The 21,062-nt window shown below is 41.7% G+C and overlaps 1 protein-coding gene across 9 annotated transcripts in view; it reads right to left on the minus strand.

Moving 5' to 3' along the window:
* STK4 (serine/threonine kinase 4) overlaps positions 1–17,202 on the minus strand; it is a 99,236-nt gene extending 82,034 nt beyond the window's left edge. For all 9 annotated transcript variants that reach the window (XR_001370329.2, XR_334410.3, XR_001370328.2 and 6 more), the window contains exons 1-3: positions 17,072–17,202; positions 10,602–10,682; positions 2,121–2,249 (exon numbers count right to left, since the gene is read on the minus strand). Coding sequence is in view for 5 of the 9 variants with exons in the window: in XM_014587492.2 (XP_014442978.1) it covers positions 2,121–2,249; positions 10,602–10,682; positions 17,072–17,106 (245 nt within the window). In the remaining 4 variants the exon portion in view is untranslated. The remainder of the gene's footprint in view (positions 1–2,120; positions 2,250–10,601; positions 10,683–17,071) is intronic.
* Positions 17,203–21,062: the final 3,860 nt, after the last annotated feature.

Below are 21,062 nucleotides of genomic sequence, written 5' to 3' on the forward strand. Positions count from 1 at the left end.
AAAAAAGGCAGGCTACAAAATAGTAAGCATAATAAAATTCCAAAGAAGATATGGCAGGATATGCATATCAAGCAGTAGTAAACATGGTGATTTCTCTAACGGGAAAAGTCATTTTCTTCTTTTAATTTGCATTCTCCTAAGAAGTCATACAATATGAAACAAACAAACCCAAAAAAAAAAAAAGTACAATCTATTAGAAAAAGAAAAAGTGCAAAATCAAACCTAGCATTTTAGGTCTCAAGCTTTAGGAGAGATACCAAACAAGCAATTTCAGAGACAAGTTGGACATCCCATTAAAATGAAATAATCTCTTCTCCAAGAGCTACTAGGGCTTTAAATGGCTGATTGTTATCAAGGCCAAATAACAGTGCACAACTGAAGATGCTACAACCAATTTGGCTTCATTAACTTTCAGGATTTCAGCTGCCCCGTCATCCTTGGGAAACATGCTAATCACAAGGAGAGAAGGAAACACGTAGAAAATGAATACTGATGAAATAGATGAGTAAGTCTGATACTTCTGCTCTTCCTTCCCTAAACTCTTGTAGCGTTCTCACCTCTTTGAGGCCATTACTGTCGGGTACTTACCGCTGAAATATCTTCTATACAGTCTTTTTTTTTTTTTTAAAGAATTATTTATTTAATTAATTTATTCATTCATTTATTTTAATTTGACCATAGAGAGACTCAGACAGAGAGAAAGAGAGAGGAAAAGTGAGAAAGCAAGCCACCAGGTCCAGGACTTGAATCGCGGTCGACCATGTGGGAGTGTCTACTGCCTTAACCATCATGCCACCTGCTGGTTCCCCTTCTACACAGTCTCATTTGGTTGGCTGGACTGTCCTGTACATACATATGCCTGGCTTGCCCAGTGGTCTATAAAAGACAAAGGACAATGACTCGGCCCTCCTTTCTCTGTACTCCTTACAGTGCTTATTAGCACAGGGTAGGATCTTTAAAGTATTTCTTTTTTAATTAGAGGATTATTCTTTAATTATTAATTAATTATTTAATTCTCTAGCTAAAGAACTGTTTGAACATGACTCTACTGTAATCTATGAAAAGTGTCATACAAAAAAAGAAATAAATTTAAAAAAAGGTGGCAAAGACCGATTTGCCAACTAGAAAAAGCTTTCATAAAGTATCCTATAGAGGAGGAAAAGGCAAATTGCTACCTTAATCTGGTCAATCCAATACAGAAAAATGAGGTTTTATCTACAGGTGACAGTAACCACAAAAACAGGAAAAAAGAAGGAGCAAAGAGAAATACATGGTGGCATTCACACACCTGAGAGACCTAAGGGCTCCTGGGCTAATCTCCTGGTAGGCAGCCCAACCTGGCCTGAAGTTGAAGCTCTACAAACAGGAGAAGGTACTAGGTTGATCTGCTGACCAAAGAGGCTTCGGGAATGAACACAGCTTCAAGCACAAAACTTTCTCACTCTCCTCCACTTTCAAGTCCCTGGAGCTGGCACTGCTCTTAATTACTCTGTGTTTCTCTCAAATCTAAATAGCACTGAGACGCCTGCTTCATCCCAGAGACAAACTCATGCTGTCACGCAACTTGAGAGCAAACCACGTGCTCTTTCTGTGGTTGCCTTTCAGCCCGACTTCCTGCTTATAGCATTGAACAAATCTTACTTCCTCAAAATTAAACTACTGAACTACCCTTAGCTTGACTAATTTCTTTAAACGTGAAAGAAGAAACAGTAATGGATAAATAAGTATATAAACAAGCATTCTTTTTATAAAGCTATTTAATACTCTAAGGTCTTGAGGTAAAATGCATCCGAATTATCTCTTCTTAGCTATCTCTGCAGAAATGTTTTCTCAATAGGAAGTAAAAGAGATCATTATCAAAAAAGAAAAAAAAAAAGTACCACATTCTGCCTCTTCCTAGTTTCTAAAGTCTTACTTAAAAAAAAAGAAAAACTTATACAGAAATAGAAAACTATAAAAGTTTACCTACGAAAAAACAAACTTTTCATATTTTTTTTTCTGAAAAGAACATGCATAGTGATTTCATTGAACTCTCTTTTGCAAAATACCTAAGTAACAGAATCTTTAGGTGTCAAATTTTTAAGCACAGCAAATTCGAAGAAACTCCATGTGCCTATTACCTGTCACATTGCTGCATTATAGAGATTTCTTTGATTATCTCCTGCAGGTCTGACTCCACAGGAACTTGTTTAATAGCGACGATCTGGCCCGTCTCTTTATGAATTGCTTTGTATACACTGCCATAAGACCTGTATTTGGGGGAAGGAGAACAGTGACAAATCACAGCAAGCCAGGTGTAAGAAGTGGTAAGACACAGGCAACTCCCAGCTCTAATTTATATTCTGAAGTACCTAAGACATACATACTTAGCTACACTTAGAAAGCTAAGACAGCTGAAGTACTTCGGGAGGGAAAAAGTTGTCAAGGTAACTACAACAAAAGGGCGTCTTAAACACTCCACATTTAGATTTTAATGAATGACTTTTCATTAAATATTAATTTTAGTAGTTGCTAGCTAGGCATTATGTCTGCTGTCTGCTAGAAACTGTATTACCTCAGTTTATCCTTTCCAAAAAATAAGGAAGAGTGATTATGCTTATTTTACAAATAAATGAAGGCTCCATGCTTTGCCCAAGGTTACATAAGTGATAAAAAAAAAAGTCCAGGATTTGAACCCAGGTATGTTCAAATACAAAGCTTATGCTCTCTCCACATCTACACTAGGGTACAACATGCAAGTGGAAGTCTTTTCCTGTATTCACTCTAGCACTACAGGTCTTTCCTTTCTGTCCTCACCCCTCTTACTTACAATAATGTATAAAACATTATAAAAACTAATTAAAATCTAAGCCTCTAAAATGCTAGTATCAGGGTTGGTAAGTAGCATGGTTAAGGACACTGGACCACTACATGGTTAATCATGGTTCAAGTCCCAGACCTGCAGGCTTGCTTTCTCCTTTTCTCTTTCTCTCTCTCTCTATCCCTCTCTAGTCGAATTAAAATAAATAAATAAATAAATAAGTAAAGTTAATTTTTTTAAAAGGGAGATTATTTAAAATGCTAGTATTAAGTGCACAGAGCTCATACAAATTATTTTTGCCTTTTACTCCATCTTCCCATAAGAGCTTATTATCAAAATAATCATTTATATATCCATTCAATTTGGGGGCTACAAGGACATCTGACTTAGAATCTAAAGAGCTAGGATTTGAATTCTATTTCTAATACATATTAACTATCATGTACAGGCATTATTAATAACCTTACTGTACCTCAATTATCTCTTCTTCAAAATGACACAAAAACAAAGTATCTTGTAAGACAATTGTGATGGTCAAATGAGATCTTATCACATGGATTATTTTCTTTGGAATTCTGAATGGCTGTCAGTGAAATATTAATAAGTAAATTGGGAGCCAGCAGGTGGCATGATGGTTAGGGTACCGGACTCCCACATGGCTAACTGTGACTCAAGTCCCGGATCTGGCAGCTTGCTTTTTCACTTTCTCAGTCTTTCTCTAGTCAAATTAAATAATAATAATTAATTTAATTAATAATTATTTTTTAAAATAAATAAGTGAACTGTCTTTCATATTTGCCAAACATGTATTTCTTTACACTATTTTAGTGAAGAAAAAAATAAATCAAACAGTGAGTACCACCTAATCCATCAAAGCAGCAGAACCTTTTGGCTGCCAAACAGATGCTTAAGAATTGTTTCAATGTGAAATATACAACTTTTTCAAAGGCCTATGCACAGCACATAAAAATTTGCTTTTCATTGGAGTCCTTTATACTTGAAAACTAGTATGCTTAAATACGACATCAAATACTATTGTGCCAGAGAAAGGCAACTGCTGACTATGTGTGGAAGACCAATCACTGCCCTGTCTTACTAAAATAACCTTGGTTTGCTGAAGTGCCGATGTGCTTGGTTCTAGAGGATAAACCATGGTAGTCTAAGCCAGTCACAGGGCTCCTACCTCCTTTGCCAGTGACTAAACTAGTAGTAAGAATCTAACCCAAGCCTGGGCAAAGAAATTTGTGGGGAATTCTGCTCCAGTTTTTTAGGATAAAACTGTCTTCCCTGATAAGGTTTCCACGGGACACTTCCCTTCTTGTCTGATTACTGACATGTGAGGGATTACAAGTGAAACTCATGCAGCTGTCTTGAGACTCAGAAGTGCCAAACCATCATGGAGTCCATGAACCATTCCTGAAATCTCTCAACTCCAGATTTATTATTTGTTACTAAACACCTGTATCGGGACCAGCAGATGGCATAATGGTTATGTTGCTGAACTCCCACGTAGTCAACTGCAGTTCGAGTCCCAGACCCAGCGGCTTGAAACTCATGCCAGGTGCGTGTGCGTGCATGCCCCCAAATCCCAAGAGGAGAATGGGGGAGAAGGGACTGCAGCGTGTCCATCCCCCTGGGGGGTGATTTCTCACTTTCTGTCTCTGTATCTGTCTCTGTGTCTTCAGTAAGTGCACACGCCCTATAACAAAAATCTCTCAAAAAAACACCTGTATCAGTTCATTACTGTTAGGTATTCTATTACTCCCATCCAAAGATACTCAGGATATGCATGGCAATCATACTGGAAAAAGAAATGTTATACACTATAAAGATGTATGTGATTAAATGTAATATTAAAAAATAAATAAATAAAACAAAGGCACTCTTAGTACACTAGACCCCATTTCTGAAAATGTCTTCATTTCACCTTCACTCTGGAATGGCAGTTTCGCTGAAGATAGAACTCTTCTCTGACAGAAGTTCTCCCTCAGCACTTCTACTGCAGTTTTCCAGCCTCTGTTGTTGCTGAGAAGTTTGCTTTCATTAGATGATCGTTTTCATAAGTTATCTCTCCATAGCTTTTAAGATTTCTTCTATATCCCTAACATTCTACATTTTCACTATAATGTAACTAGGAATTGATTTACTTAGTACTTCGTAAGCATCTTCAATCTGAGGCCATGAGTCGTTCCTTCAAGTACGGAAGATTCTTAGCACTGTCTCTTAATTTCATCTCTCACTCTCTTCTAATATCCCCTTCTAGAATTCCTATTGGGCCCACTGGATCTCTTCAATCCATGTTATCTTCCTGGTTTTCAACACTATGTTTCTCTATTCCGCATTTTTTAATGTTTCATTTTTATCTTTAAATTCACAGATTCTCTTTTCAGCTTGGCTAGTTTACTGTTTATCCCATTTATAAGGCTTTAAAACTTCAATTACTGTAGTCTTCCTTGTTAAGATTCCTTACTTTTTTGCTTTTCACTGGATTAACTGTTCATACTAATAATCTGTTGTACTTCCTTTACAGATTTTATTCTCTTTTAGCCTTTTAAAAATCATAAACAAACATGTTAAATCTCTCTTCAGATGCTCCATTATTTCTATCTCCTTGGGTGTGGATGCCCCATTTGTCAGATCTGTTAACTCGGGGCGGTAGATGTCTGTGTATGGACTTCATTTAATCCTGGATGATATTCCTCTACACTTCACTTGCCGTTAGATCATTTCATGGCTTCTTTAGGCCAATAGTCTGAATTGTACTACTTATATCAGGTCTTATTTCAATCGCCTAGAGATTTTGCCCTTCAAGACAGCACCCCTGGGACCAGCAGGTGGCATGGTGATGAAGGCGCTGGACACTTGCACACAGCCGACCAGAGTTCGAGTCCTGGACCTGGTGGCTTGCTTTCTCACCTTCCTCCTCTCTCTCTCTCTCTTTCTCTCTCTTTCTAGTCAAATTTAAGGGGAAAATAAATAAATAAATAAATATAATTAGAATAAATTATTCTTAAAAAAAAAAAAGATATCACACCTAAATGCAGTGTAGGCCCAGTTCCTGTTGTGAGATCAGTACCTCTACTTTTTCCACAGACCACAAGCAAATGACATTTTCTCATGGTGGTCAGGCAAATGTATTTCAGCTTTAGTTCACAGATGAGTACTTTAGTCTTGGTCTACAACTTCATGTAGGAAGCCCTACTGCAATCTCCTGACAAGGACAGGGTATGCTTTTTCCATTCTCTTTCATTAGATTCTTTTCTATCCCTGGTCCATAGCTGGCTATATATCCTTCTATTTAAAAGAATTCATTTTCATTCACTATTCTTATATACATTAGAAATGGAAAAGAAAGGTCTTGGTATGCACTCAGCACTCTTGACCAGAATGGTGTCTGTATCGCTCTACGCTGTCTTGGTAGCAAAGAAACTCCAAGAGCTCCTGTGAATCATTAAGGTTCATGATTCCACACACTGCATTTACATTAATCTGAAGAGGCGTCATAGACTTCAGAAATCATGCTCACTTACAGACAAGTCCCTTAAGACCCAATTCCCTACAACAAAAATTTAATGATTCAATGAGTTTTAACTAGCAGAGAACAAATATGATGGAGGAGGAGGAGTTTCACACATAAGAATAAGACAGGATTTGAGGCTAAGTCAACCAGGTACAAATCTTAACACAGCTCACTAGCCATGAAAGCATGGGCAAGACAATTTTATCATCCTATGATAGAAACATAAACGAGTCAATGTGTAAGTATAATAGAAGGAAAAAGGTGCTAGGCTGCAATGCAAAACACTTTTCAGGTGCTCTCCACTCATCTTGGTCTGGAATTTTGGCTCTACTCTGCCACAGATCTATAATACGAGACTTCCTCAAAATACAGAGTGACTACAGCCTCTAGAATCCAGTACAGTTCTTTTCCCAGAGCTCATCTCACAAGACATCAGTCAGTTGAGAGTTCATAATCCAATCATTCTCTTGAACATTTGAAGTATGGCATGGCCATTTGTATTTAAAAAAGAAGTGCAGTTAAGGTCTTCCTTCAGGACTTTGCTAGTTAAATGAAGCTCGCTCCGGCTAAGCCAGGATGACAGAAATCCAAGCATCTGTGGTATCACTGAGAGAGCAATATGGTGATAGTGTGAGAAGAGTGGAAGCTTTGTTTGTTTCTCTCTCTGGTGGTATCTTTAATTCTCACATTCCACGTTCCTTGCTGAAGACATCCACAGATCTAAAACATAATTTAAGAAATTATAATGAGCTTAATTTTCCTCATATTATACCCCTGATATTTTCTGTTTATTGTGTTACTTTTGACATTCCCTAAACTTAGTCAACCCAAACAGAGTTACATATAAGAACACCTAAATAATAAGACTGAAGAATTAACTTTGATTTGACATGGTGAGGTTGAAGAAAACTTCAGCTGAAGTAATTTTGTCATTTCCCAACTTACAAAAAGACAGTAACTAATATTTTTACTAATTACCACTACTGAGCACTTACTCTGTGGCAAGCATGTAGTTAGCACTTTATCCCTATTACTTCCCGTAATACCATAACCCGATGAAGTAGAAACTGTTACTGGGTTGTCGATAAAGTCACAATGCATTTTTGCATTGAAAAATACATCGTGACTTTCCCAACAACCTAACATTATCCTCGCTTTATAAATGAGGATTGTGGGGCTCCAAAATATTAAGCAATTTGCTCAAGTTCTCTTGTTTATTATGACTCATACACAGAGAAGCAAGGATTTTAACATGGGTCTGTCTGACTTCAGGGTTTATGCTTTCTCTACCATGACATGCTTTAATTAAACATGAAAGGAACAGGTTAGTTATGTAGTCAATTACGCCGGCCAGTCTCCATCTTATTCCAAAGTAGACCTATGAACACTGTTAGACGAATGGCCTTGGTTTCAGTGTCTTTAAGGAAATACCAAGGATTCCATTCCTGAAAATGGCAGGCAAGAGACGTAGAGGGACTGACATTTCCTCGTACCTTCGGTGACGCTGGGTAACTGGCAGTCTCCACGGTCAGCCTGGACGTGTCCTTGGCAGCACAGCTGGTGTCATCTTTGACTTCCCTTCTCTGCTTGATTTATTGCTGGATTCCAAAGAGTGATTTTCCAACTTACAAAAAGACAATGACTAATGTTTTTTATAGAGAGGTAATCCATGAAAAGCTATTACACGTAATACAGAACTGGGATTAATATTATTGCTAATCTGTATTAGGCATAAATAACAGTGAACCCAAAAAATAATCTAATGACACATAAGGGATGATTTTAAAGAGCATACAGTTAAGAGATAGCAAATGTTTTTAAAGATTAGTGTGTTGGGGCCGGCAGGTGGAGTGCTGGTTAAGGGCTCTGGGCTCCCACATGGCCAACTGTGGTTGGAGTCCCAGAACTGACAGCTTGCTTTCTCACTTTCTCTGGTCAAATTTAAATTAATTAATTAATTAAAAAGTTAAATAAAATCATTCTTTTTAAAAAAAGGTGTCTCATCAAAAAAAAGTGTCTTGGGTGTTTTTAAGCCAGAAATATTCTAAAGTATTAAAAATACACACATGTACATACAAATACACATATTTGCTTTTATATGAATAAACTATCATGGAAAGATACACAAAAAACTTCTATACTGGCTGCTTTGGGGTTGCTGAGAGCCCATGGTAGAGAGCAGATTTTTTTTATTGTTACACTTTTACTCTTTCTGAATTTTGAATTATATAAATGTATTACCTGTTCAAAACTTAACAGGACTGGCCAGAAGCATGACAGTTAAGGAGGCTGGATCCCACCATGGCCAACTTCAAGGTTCAAGTCTCAGACCCAGCAGCTTGAAAAATAAGCCAGGTGCATGTGTGCCCAAAATCCCAAGGAGAGAATGCAGAAGAGACTGTGTCATGGTCATCTCCCTGGGAGTGTTACATCTGTCTCTGTCTGGTAAGTGTACATGCTCCACAGTAAATTTAAAAAAAAAAAAAAATTAAGAATAAAAATTTGAGACAGGGCATCACTGATATTTTAATGTTCTCATCATTACAGAAGAAGAAATTAATACAGAACTGTAGTTAGCCCTGTAGCCTAGTGGTTATGGGAGCTGGATCCCACATAGTTGATTGTGTGGTTCAAGTCCTGGACCCAGTGGCTTCAGAAACATGCCAGGCACTTGTGCGTGCATGGCCAAAATCTCAACAGGATGGAGAAACAAAGGGACTTTGGTATGACCATGCCCCATGGAGGGTGTTTTCTCCTCTCCCTCTGTCTGTGGTGAGTATATCCACTCTCTGACAATTTTTGAAAAGTAAAAACAAGGGGACCAGCAGGTAGCATGGTGGTTAAGGCATTGGACACTCTCAAGTGGCCAACCATGGTTCAAGTCCCAGACCTGATAGCTTGTTTTCTCACTTTCCCTCTCTCAATCTCTCTCTCTATGTCTCTCTCTGGTCAAATTAAAAATAAGTGAATAAATAAATAAATTAAATAAATAATTCTTTAAGAAAAATAAAAAAGTTAAAGCAAAACAAAACAAAACCACACAGGATTAAATTAAAAGGATACACGAAAGTACAAAAAACTTATGATGTGAACTTTACTATATAATGAAAATCACTGATGGCCACGGCCTCTTACTAAAATAATTCTATCAGTATTTTATAAACTCTTTCATAAATCTGTGTTTCAAGAAGTCCATTGGTGAGCTGGCACGATAGCCTAGTGGTTAAGGGAGCTGGAGTCCACGTGGCCAACACATGGCTCAAATTCCACCCGGAGACTTGACAAACAAACTGGGCATGTGCACTGCATGCCCAACATGCCAACAGGATAAAGAAATGGAGAAGGAACTGTAATATGACCACATCCCACTGTTGGGTGCTTTGTCCCTCTCCTTCATTCTGTCTCTCTCGGGCAAACACACATGACTTAAGAAAAAAAAAAAAATTAATAAATTTGTTTTTTAAATTCGGTGGTTCCCAACCTGGGATTTTGGATCACCTAGGAAATGTAAAGATGGTGACAGTTCTGGAGTTATTTACTGTATTTCACAAAGCTGCAAACACTAAAACGCTGAATCCTACAGTTTTTTTTTTATTAGAACAACAGTTATTACATACCAATCAGAAGTTATAAGCGGCAAAAGCATTCTGATTAAAAAGAAAAGTTGATGAATTAATATCTAAGGAGTGCTATCTGTTAAAAGAATAAAATCATGCAGACCACAGAATCTACAAGAGAAAAAAACAAGAGAGAAGGATGTCCTTGGTATTAAAAAGACTGAGAAGTCACTAAACTGTCAATAACGCTGATTGTGGTGGAGTGGGAGAGGGCATTCTAAAGCTGTAAATTCCCTTCACCCAACCTAGAGCCACTCTTCTTCCTCTTCTTGGCTTTGAGAATGATCACTTTCAGAAAGGTTCATATGCTTCCGGTGTTGGAGCAGGAAAAAGACTAGGTACCCACTGCTCTACCTATATTTTCTTTTTTTTCTTTTTTCTTTTTTTGGAGAGGTTTTCGCTATAGGGTGCGTGCACTCGCCAGAAAGACAGAGAGAGACAGAGAGATAGCAAGCGAGAAATCACCCCCAGGGGGGATGACCACGCCGCAATCCCTTCTCCTCCATTCTTCTCTTGGGATCTTGGGCACGCATGCACACGCGCCCAGCGGGAGTTTAAGCCGCCGGGTCCGGGACTCGAACCACGGTCGACTACATGGGAATCCAGCAACATAGCCATGACGCTAACTGCTGGTCCCATCTACCTATATTTTCTTTACACTCACCCTTCTCCAAGTTTCTCTAAGACATCAAACACTTCTTCTGGCTGTTTGGTTAAACTATCTTCATCCAACTTTTTCAGCTGCCTGCAAATGAAAAAATATAAACACTAAATAATTTTACTTGCTAGCAACCAATGGTGTATTTTTATAAAATACACCATTTATTTTACTATTAGCATCCTAGGAATTTCTCTACATCATGAATAAACAACAACAAAAGCGAGCAAAGAGACTTTTAAGGGACTTGAGAGACTAACTGTTCTGTGGAAGAACTATTCTTGCTCTGGGTCAGGTGATGAGCAAAATCAGGACCAGAAGGTGAAGAGTCGCCAAAAATCAGACTTTCAGTTCAACAAGTATAAGAATTTTCTAACAATAAAAATCCTACAATGATTTAGGCTACCTTAAGAGGTTCCCAGTTCCCCTTCACTGGAAATGTAATGGGGGGGAGTAAGAGGGAGGACTTGTCATGTGGCTGAAACACTACAGAGCAGATTTAAACATTAGATACATTACTTAATCTATTCAAATCTTAAGAGTCCACGAATTTAAATGACATAACTATCTCTTTTCAGAAGAGAAGTTTAACATAAGGTTAACTATAAAGTGAAAGTAGGTATGAACTGGGCTGGTGAATGAGGAAGACTTAGGAAAATTGTACTCTCCATTAGCAAGGTTTTGGGAATTTTGTCGATATACAGACATACTATAGGTAACACAGAAACAGAACATGGAAAGTATTCATTTAGATATGATCAAAAGTGAAATATAACAGCATTTTTACTTTCTGTACAACAAAAAAAAGCTTTGTAAATAAAATCAACATTTTGGGGTCAAGAAAAGTGAAAAATAATTAGGTAACTGAAAAATTCAAACATTCTCACAAAGGTCCTTCATGAGCTGGGACCAGCAGATGGTGTAATGGTTACATCACCAGACTCGCATGTAATTGACCTTGGTTCAAGTCCTGGACCCAGAGGTTTAAAACTCACACCGTGTGTGTTTGTGCATGTGCATGCGTGCCCAAAAATTCCAAGAGGAGAATGGAGAAAGTACTGCAGAGTGGCCATCCCCCCAGGGCGTGATTTCTCACTTTCCGTCTGTCTCTCCAGCAAGTGAACACACCCTAAAGCAAAAATCTCTTTTTTTAAAAAAAAAAAAGATCCTCTATGAGCAACCACACACCTCTGATTAGTCCCAAAAAGCAAAGGGAGGGGCCCGCAGATGGCATGGCGGTTACGTTGCTGGACTCCCACATAACCAACTGCAGTTCAAGTCCTGGACCCAGAGGCTTAAAACTCACACTACGCAAGTGTATGTGCATGCCCAAGATCCCAGGAGAAAAATGGAAAGAAGGGATTGCTGCACAGCCATCTCCACCCCCCGGGGGGTGACTTCTCACTTTCCTTCTCACTGTCTCTGTCTCTGTCTCTGTCTCTCTCTCTCTCTCCAATGAATGCACAGGTCCTAAGGCAAAAAAAAAAAAAAAAAAACCTCTAAAAAACAAACAAACAAACAAAAAAGCAAAGGGAGAGAGATACTGACAACTGTTAAACAATTCAGATTTTTCTGGCTGTGCTAGGCATTCACAGCAAGGGGGTTATAAATTAATCAGATTTTCTGAAAACTCTGAAACCACTGAAAATTATTAATGGGCTTAAAAGAGTAGCTTCCCAAGGAGTATTTCTGTATATGTGTGTGTCTCTTGTCTACACAATGGCTTCCTGAAACTATAAAGGACAACAAAGAAACGAGAGTTCAGGAAATGGTGAAATATGGAAGTACTCACACAGGAGATTTCTTTATAAAGTAAAAGGTTGAAAATAGCCAGACAATACTAATTCTTACAAGAAAAGACCTGAATTAAAACAAATACATATGCACATACACATGCGTATACACACGCATACCTTCCTAAAGAAAGTAGCACAATCAGAAGATAGACACAAGAAACAAAAACAAAAAACCCTGAACACATCAAACGTATCTACCGATAACTACTTAGCTCAAAATGACACTCCCACAGAATTTCATAAATATCAAGAACTCCCTGCTAGAGAAATGGAGAACTACTTGAAGTCCACAATTGTCTTTACCTGAATATCAATAAAACAAAACGACCACAGTGACCTTTGCTAATCAAAAGGTCCTAAAAATTAAATTCCAATGACATCATAAAAACTCCCAGCTTCAAAACAAAAACGGCTGAAGTGAAACTCCTCTTAAACCTCAGAACCGAAATTTCTATGAATCTAGAAGTTAGAATAAACATCTTAAATGGCGGGGGTGGGGTCGGGGTGGGGGTTTGGAAAGCCCTGAATTATACATTGTATAAACAATGGACAATACCTCATTTCTCAAGTATAATTCCTTTTATAAACAGCTTATATAAAGGAAGATCAAATGGGTTTCTTTGAAGTGTTGACTCTTCGTGGTTTACAAAAAGCCAAATGCACAACTGCAACTACTACAGAGACCACAGTCGAACAGAGGAAACTGCCATTGCCATGAGGGACAGCTGCGAGCCTCTGATAACAGGTCTACAGGCAAACTCCACGTGACTATTCGGACTCCTCTTTAAAACAATCGAAGTGGGATTTTGTTTGCTTTTGATTGTGGGTTATTTAAAACAACTTGAACTTGAGGATATTGCTGGTTCTGGTGCCCAATAGCTAAGAGAGATGGTTAAAAAAATATTTGCTAAATGGATGAACAAATGGAATGATGAGAATCATAACCTTCACCAGCAATCTTTGGAAAGAGCTGTCAAAATAAAACAGAATTTCATCTAAAAAATTCACTGGGTTGTCAACAAATCAGATTCCTATAGAAAAATATTTTGATAAGTCACTCATGCTGATATTTTATACCATGGCCTCCAAAGAACAAGCACGATTACCAAAACGGCCCAATTTTGATGCGCCTCTCTCTCTCTCTCTCTTTCTCTCTCTGTCTCTGTGTCTCTCTCTCAGCTGGGACTTCCCCAGGTGTTGGGCAATTTCAGTGCTTGCTCATAAATGAACAGGCCTGGCCAATACAGCCTCCATGGACCAAATACCGGTGGATGCCTGGCTCCCAGGTCAGAGGGCCACGTGGAATGCCAGCATCCCAGGAATGCACTTCACACCTTTCACCACATTGCTATCTGAAGGGCAACCCACTTTTTAAAATTATTTCCTGCGATCTATCATCATTCACTTAATCATACTCAAATGTCAAACTCATGAACATAAAATGAATTTCCTATACTGGGCTTACTGGAAACACATGCCATCTGAATTCCTAAAAAGACACCTAAACTTTCCAGACAGGTGGCACAGTGGTTAAGGCCGCTGGATTCCCACATGGCCAACCACGGTTCAAGTCTCAGACCTGGTGGCTTGCTTTCTCACTTTCCTTCTCTCTCATTCTGTCCCTCTCTGGTCAAATAAAAATAAATAAATAAAATAAAGTTAAAATGTGTTACGCTTTTTTTTTTTTTTTTAAAAAGACACCTAAACTTTCCAGACACAAATAATGATGTTTATGAAGTAGTAATTCACTGGTTTGGCTAATTCTTTTTCTTCTTGCTTTCTTGCAAGAGGACTCATGCACTCGCCAGAAGGGGAGAGAAAGAAAACAGCCCCCAGTGGGACCTGACCACACCGTAATCCCTTTTCCATTTCTCCATCCTTGAGAATTCAGGCATGCTCACACACGCATCCAGTGCATTTCTCAAGTCATCAGGGCCAGGATTCAAAACCCTAACCATTAGGCTATGGGGCTACCCCTTGGCTTATTACATCTTTTTCAATTCTCAGAAACCATTTAAGGTTCATTTTATTTAGGTACACCTATACCTCTTTGCACACAGAATTTGACATGGGTAAACAAACATTTAAGGTAAACTGATGAAACGTTTTAATAGCAGTGAAGTTGTGTTGCCCTCACCCCAATTCATATGCTGAAGACCTAACTCCCAGTGCCTGAACTGACTCTAGCTGGAGACAGGGCCTTTAAAGAGGTAAATAAAGTGAAATGAACTCATATAGTTGGGCCCTACTCCAATCTGACTGCTATCCCTACAAGAGACAAGTAGGACAGAGACAGGTACAGAGGAAAGGCCACGTGAAGACTCAGGGAGAAGGCCCTGCCTTGATTTCAGACATCCAGCCTTCAGAACAGTGAGAAACTAAAATCACATCGTTTCAGTGTTATGGCGGTCCTCACAAACTACTACAAATGACCATAAAATGAATTTGCTGCAAATTAAGCAGCCCACTAGTTATAATGAGCAGGAGCACACCAGTCACCGGAGACCTCAATCCCTCATCTCTTACACTTAGAACACGTTTTCGAAAACCTGACAGTACAGGAATGAGCATGTCAATGAAGCAGTAAGGTTTACTTTTTGCCCAAGATTATACAACATAAGGCAAAGGGAGAAACAAAACTCAGATTCCTAATCCTCTTTTCAATTAAGCCAAGGCCCTGGAGAAATAAACCAGAAAGAACTAACACACGTCAGAGAGAAGCATAACCATCGTACATTTACGACTGGATCACTATGGTGCTGTAACAAACATCTGCTAACATACAGAAAGACTTGTGAAACGGAGGGGGGGGGGGAATGTGTGTGTGTGTGTATTTCCAGAGAGGCGTTAGAGTGAGGCAGTCAAGAGCATAGACTTTGGTCCACACCGTTTGTATATTAAAATCCCAGCTCTGACCTTACTAGCTATAGAACCACTAGCAAATCCTGGCCCCGCTAAGCCTTGGTTTCATCATATGCAAAGTAAGGAAATAAGGACATGTACCTCACACGGACTGTTGGGAAGATCAAATGAGCCCATAATAAGTTGAACCATATGAAAATGCCATTTTTTTAGGTCAAAAATGATCAAACAGGAGCAATTTCATATGGTTCAACAGGAGACAAGGAAAACATTTAGAACAGTGACTGAGGGGGTGAGGGGGCCATCCAGCTGTGTGGTGATTGAGGTGGCTCTATCCCACGTGACCCACTGTGCAGTTTGAGTCCCCAACCTAGCGGCTTGAAAAACACGCTGGGCACATGAGCATACATGCTCAAAATCCCAAGAGGAGAATGGAGAAGGGATTGCATCATGGCCATCACCCCTGGGGGATGCTCTCTCTTTGTCTCTTTCTCTTTCTTTCTCTCCAGCAAGCACACACACCCTATAGCAAAATTTAAAAGAAAGAAAAAGAAAAAAGAAAGAAAACAGAGTCTGGCACCCAGTAAGAGCTTTATGAGTGTAATAATCATTACTATTATAGTCTCAGTGCACTACACCAGGGTGAATCATGACCTAGTCCCAACCAGCTATTTGCATTCTGCAAATTTTGTGCACTTCGAGCAACCTCTGGGAGTGCCACGGTGCTGTCAATCCCTTCGCCTCTGGATTACCCCCATGCACTCCCACACAGTGAACACTTCCTCCTTTCCTGTTCATTCTGCTGCAGGAAGTCGGATGAAACAGCAGTCAACTACCCTACAGCTCAGAGAAGCACGATTTGCTCAGTCCCTGCTCCCTACTTTACTCCAGTTGTGCCAGAGTGACCCAGGGTTCACAGGGGAAAGTCAAAACATCCAAACGCAACCAATCCAGGAGCGCAAACTTTCTCTGTCAGCCACTTCTTTCATCTTGACCTGAAACAACTCCAGGGACCCCCTAGGATCTGGAGCTGATGTACACAAAACAACCGAGGCCTCAGAAAGGCACAGTATGGCCAGATTGAGGGACCGAAGAAAACACATGTGTCTGAACTCCGCTGGACCTTAGTCTGCCCATCTTGGAAACAGTCTCGAGTTCCTTATCTGCCTTTCAGTGTCAGGTTTGGACAGGCTAAGGAGGGTCTGAGGAAATCAGGAAGACCCTCTGACGCTGGTAATGACAGATGCCCTCATCATCCAAGAGCATCACCCTAAACGCCATCCTCCGCCAGCCCCTCCGTTGCTAGAACCTCAACCTTTCTCAGCACACCTTGAACTTGGGGGCAAAGCGTCTCTGCTGAACAGATCTTGCCGCTACCGCGCCCCTCAAGCAGGACTTAGGACCCTTAGAAAGTCCACCTGGCCCTCTCTGCCGGTTCTGGGCGACAGACCCCGCATAGGTTCGAACCAGGTTTCGCCTCCGTGAGCCCCTTCCTGAGCAGCAGTCCCCTACAAGCCCCTGGCCTCAGCAGGTGCTTTTCCTAACTTGTCCCCACGCTCCCCAGCTAGTGTCCCCACGCAGCGAATGCTCCCCCGACCAGCCCCACGTTTACCCCCATCAGCGGGTGTTCCCTTCCACCAGACCCCCACCTGCCAGACGTCCCCCCACCCCCAACTCGGCAAGTGCACCATCACCCGGGTCGCCCAGCCCCGCAGGTCCCTCCCCTTGGGGGCTCCCACACAGACGTCACCCCTCGGCCAGTTCCCGCCTTTCCCAGCCCCAGCCGCACGGCCTTCCTCCCAGCCCGCGGCCCCTCACCGGCGCGGCGGGTTCCTCAGCTGCACCGTCTCCATGGCGCTGCCGGCAGCAGCTCAGACCCGCTCACTGCTCCATCCTCCTCCCGGACCTCCCCGAGCCCGCCCCGCAGACCCTCCCACACTTCCGCTTTCCGCCCTAACCGGAAGCGGCGAGGGAGCAGGGCGGAGCCCCGGAGGTGGAGGCTGGGTCACGTGGGTCGAGGCGCGCGTCACGGGGCGGGTGGCACGCTGACCCAGAAAGGTGGCGGGCAGAGGCTCTGCCTAGGACGGTTGTCGCCCTGCTCCTGGGGGTCCGGGTCTGACCAAGCTCTCCCTTGCTTTGTCATGATCCCCTTGTCCTTCTTTTTTGTTTTTCAGTGCCCAGAGTGCGTGCATGCTGGCCTGAGAGAGCCGGTGACGGAGAGGGAAAGTGAGAAGACACCCCCTTACCCCCATGGCGGAGGGTCACACACAATCCCTTCTCCATTTCTTGCTCCTTAGGGGATTTTGGTCACTCACACGTGCCTGGTGTGGTTTTCAGGCGGCTTGTCCTAAATTCAAGTCACACAGTTGGCCTTGCGGGATCTAGCAGCGTTAACCACTGGCCAGCTGGCCCTGTTCCCTTTTCTCAGAGGTACTGAGGCTTCTAGGGGACAGCCAACTTGATAAGAACTATCAATTCTCAAGCAAATTCTCTGCTGTGAACAGAGGGGAGATGCTGCACATCTTAAAATTGGGTTGTTCTGGGGACCCCGCAGATAGCCAGCAGTTCCATCAGTGGACTTCCACATGGCCGTCCCCCGGAACTGCTGGAAAATCACACTGGGTGGGTGGGTGTGCCTGCCCAAGGTCCTGAGAGGAGAATGGAGAAGAGATTGAAGGGTGGCCATTCCCCCTGGGGAGTGATTTCTCACTTTCCCTCTCACGATCTCTCTCTCTCTCTGTCTCCACCCAGCCCACGTGCCCCAAAATGACTTTTTTTAAAAAAATGGGTTGTTTTCTTACTATTGTTTTGAGAGTTCTTAATATTCAGGATGCTAGTCTTTTATGAGATTATTGGTTTATAAACATTTTCTGTGGCTTGTCTTTTCATGCTGTCAACAGGGTCTTTCAAAGAGCAGTTCAATTACCATTTCTTTAATTTCATAGGTCCTACTTTTAATATCATAACTAGGAAACCTGGGGAGGAGATGGAGCCTGCAGGCTCGCGTCTCAGGTCCCTATGCCTGCCGACCTCTGGTTGGTTTTGGCCACTGGAAGGCACTGGTAGGAGACAGGAAGGCAGGATAAGAGAGACCCGAGCCTTCCTTGGCAGCTTTTGCTTCTGGTCAGGTATTCAGCGGTGGCTCTGTCTTCAGCTCCTCCTAGATGGGACTGACTTGACTCCACCTTCCACAGCCTGTTACCTCGGCTCATAACACAACTTCCCCTTTGTCACAGAATACTAGGGTAATGGTGACTTCCTGCTGTTGCTCCCCTTTAGGCCGCCTCAGTGTCTCCTGTTTGCTTTGTGGTCCTTCTATCATCTGTGAAAGCAATTCCCTGCATTAAGTTTTCTCTGTTTCAAACCCAAAGTCATCACTCTTAGTGTGTTTGCACGTTGGGCCCTAATTCTTACTCCTGTGCTGTGGTGTGAATGTTTATGCTCCCACCAAATTCTTATGTAAAAACCTAAGCCCCCAAGATATTAGGAAGTGGGGCCTTTGGGAAGTAATTAGGTCATAGGGGTGAAGCCTTCATGAATGACATTAGTGCTCTCATTAAAAAGCTCCTCACCTTTTCCTTTTTTTACAAAAGAATTATTTTATTTCACTTAATTTATTTTTTAACTTGACCAGAGAGGGACAGAGTGAGAGATAGAAAGAAAACTAGCTGCCAGGTCCAAGTCTCAAACTGCAATCAATCATGCGGGAGTCCAGTGCCCTTAACCACCACACCGCCTGCCAGCCTCAAGGACACAGTGAGAAGGTGCTATTCATGAATGAGAAAGGGGGGCCCTGCCAGATGCTGAACCTGCTGGCATCTTATCTCAGACTTTCAACTTCTGCAACTGTAAGAAATACATTTCTGTTGTTTACAAGCTACCCACTTATGGTATTTTGTAATAGCAGCCTAAATGAATTAAGACAACCTGAGTTGAAAATTATTCAGAACTGTATATTGACAGGTTACAATGTTGTTTGCACTTCCATTCCCAAGACTAATTCTTTTCTGCCTCACAGCTTAAATCAACATATATTGTAAAAGGATCGTCTGAGCGTGAGCCCTATGGCCGAGTGGTTTAAGGGAGCTGGATCCCACACAGACTACAGTAGTTTGAGCCCTGATCCTGAGGGGGCTGAGAAAACACACCAGATGCATGTGTGTGGGTGCCCCAAATCCTGACAGTGAAGAAATGAAGGAGTCAAGATTGAGGCATGACTACACCCCACTGAGGGTTTTCTCCTGCTTGCTCTCTCTTTCTGTGTCTCTCTGACAAGCACAGAGCTCAGGTCTTTGTCAACGTTTATAAAGTGCACACTGGGTTCCTGAGACTATTCAGTGTTGGAGGACTTGCGTTCTGCTTTTAAAGATCTCATAGTCTTTGGGGGAAAAAAATGGCAAAGTGACATGGAGTGATAAAAGTTAAACTAAGGATTAACTTTGGGACTGATAGCGACCCACAGAAGGACATAATGGAAAGACAGCAGACTCAGGGAAGGCTTTTCCGTGGAGATGATGTTTGAACTGAATACTAAAAAGTGATTTGGGATTAGCAGGAGAAAACGTGTTGGAAAGGAATTCCAGAAGGAGATTGGGAGGTGCTTTCTCTGTCCCTCTTCCTATCTCTCTTTGGTGAGCACACATGCCCTCTGCATATTAAAAAATAATAAAAGGAAATTAACCACAACAAACCAAAAGGGGTTAATATAAGCAGAAAGTAGGAGGCAAGAAGGAGTTTAGTGTGTGCACAAAGCAACAAGCAGTTTGTAAAGAATCGGAGTATTGAATGTGACAGAGAGTGACTTCAGATGAGGCTGTAGATAAACTGCAGTCACTGTCCATGAAAATCTTCATCCATCTGGGACCAGCAGATGGCATAATGGTTACATCACTGGACTCCTAGGTAGTTGACCATGGTTTGAATCCAAAACCCAAGCCAGGTGCGTTTGTGTGCATAACCCAAGATCCTGAGAGGAGAATGGAGAAGGGATTTTGGTGTGGTCATCCCCTCTGGGTTGTGATTTCTCACTTTCTGTCTCTCTGTCTCCGTCTCTTTGGTGAGCACACATGCCTGATATAAAAAATCTCTCACTAGGGACCAGCAGTTGGCGAAATGGCTATGCCGCTGGACTCCCTTGTAATCTACCATGGTTCGAGTTCAGGACCTGGTGGCTTAAACTCATGCCCGGCGTGGGCATGCATGCCCAAGATCCTGAGAAGAATGAAGGAGAAGGGATTGTGGGTGGCAAGGGAGGGGGGTAGGGGGTGGTGATTCCTAGCTTTTTGTCTCTCTGTCTTTCTGGTGAGCGCACGGGCCCTATAGCAAAAAGAAAACTCTCTTTAAAAAAGAAAAAATTCTTCATTCATCAATCTGTGCATTTATTAAATCACTGTCTGCAGAGCACCAGGTGCCAAATACTTTATCTAGCACTTGGTTTCCTGTCTGTAGCAGCATTCTATAAATTTCAGGTCTTGGCTCAGTTATTACTCCCTCGAGAAGGCCCTTCCTGCCCTGGTATCTAAAATAGCCCCACATGATCACTTTCTTTTGCACTACCCTGTTTTGCGTTCCTTACAGCACTAATCACATGAAATTTGCGCTTTCATTTGCTCATGAGTTAATCTGTCCAGTCCCACTAAAACGGAAGCTTTCGGGGTAGAGACCTGGCCGGCTGCAGGGCTTCAGAGGCTTCTCTTTAGCACCCCAAGGCCCAGAGCATGGGGCACGCCCAGCGCCCTAGGCGACCACGCGTTCCAACTGAGCACGCGCAGAGGGCGGGCTCTCTGGACCCCCGTCCGCGCAGGCCCAG

Source organism: Tupaia chinensis, unplaced genomic scaffold, assembly GCF_000334495.1.
Source record: "Tupaia chinensis unplaced genomic scaffold, TupChi_1.0 Scaffold000216_1, whole genome shotgun sequence".
Classification (NCBI taxonomy): Eukaryota; Metazoa; Chordata; class Mammalia; order Scandentia; family Tupaiidae; genus Tupaia; species Tupaia belangeri.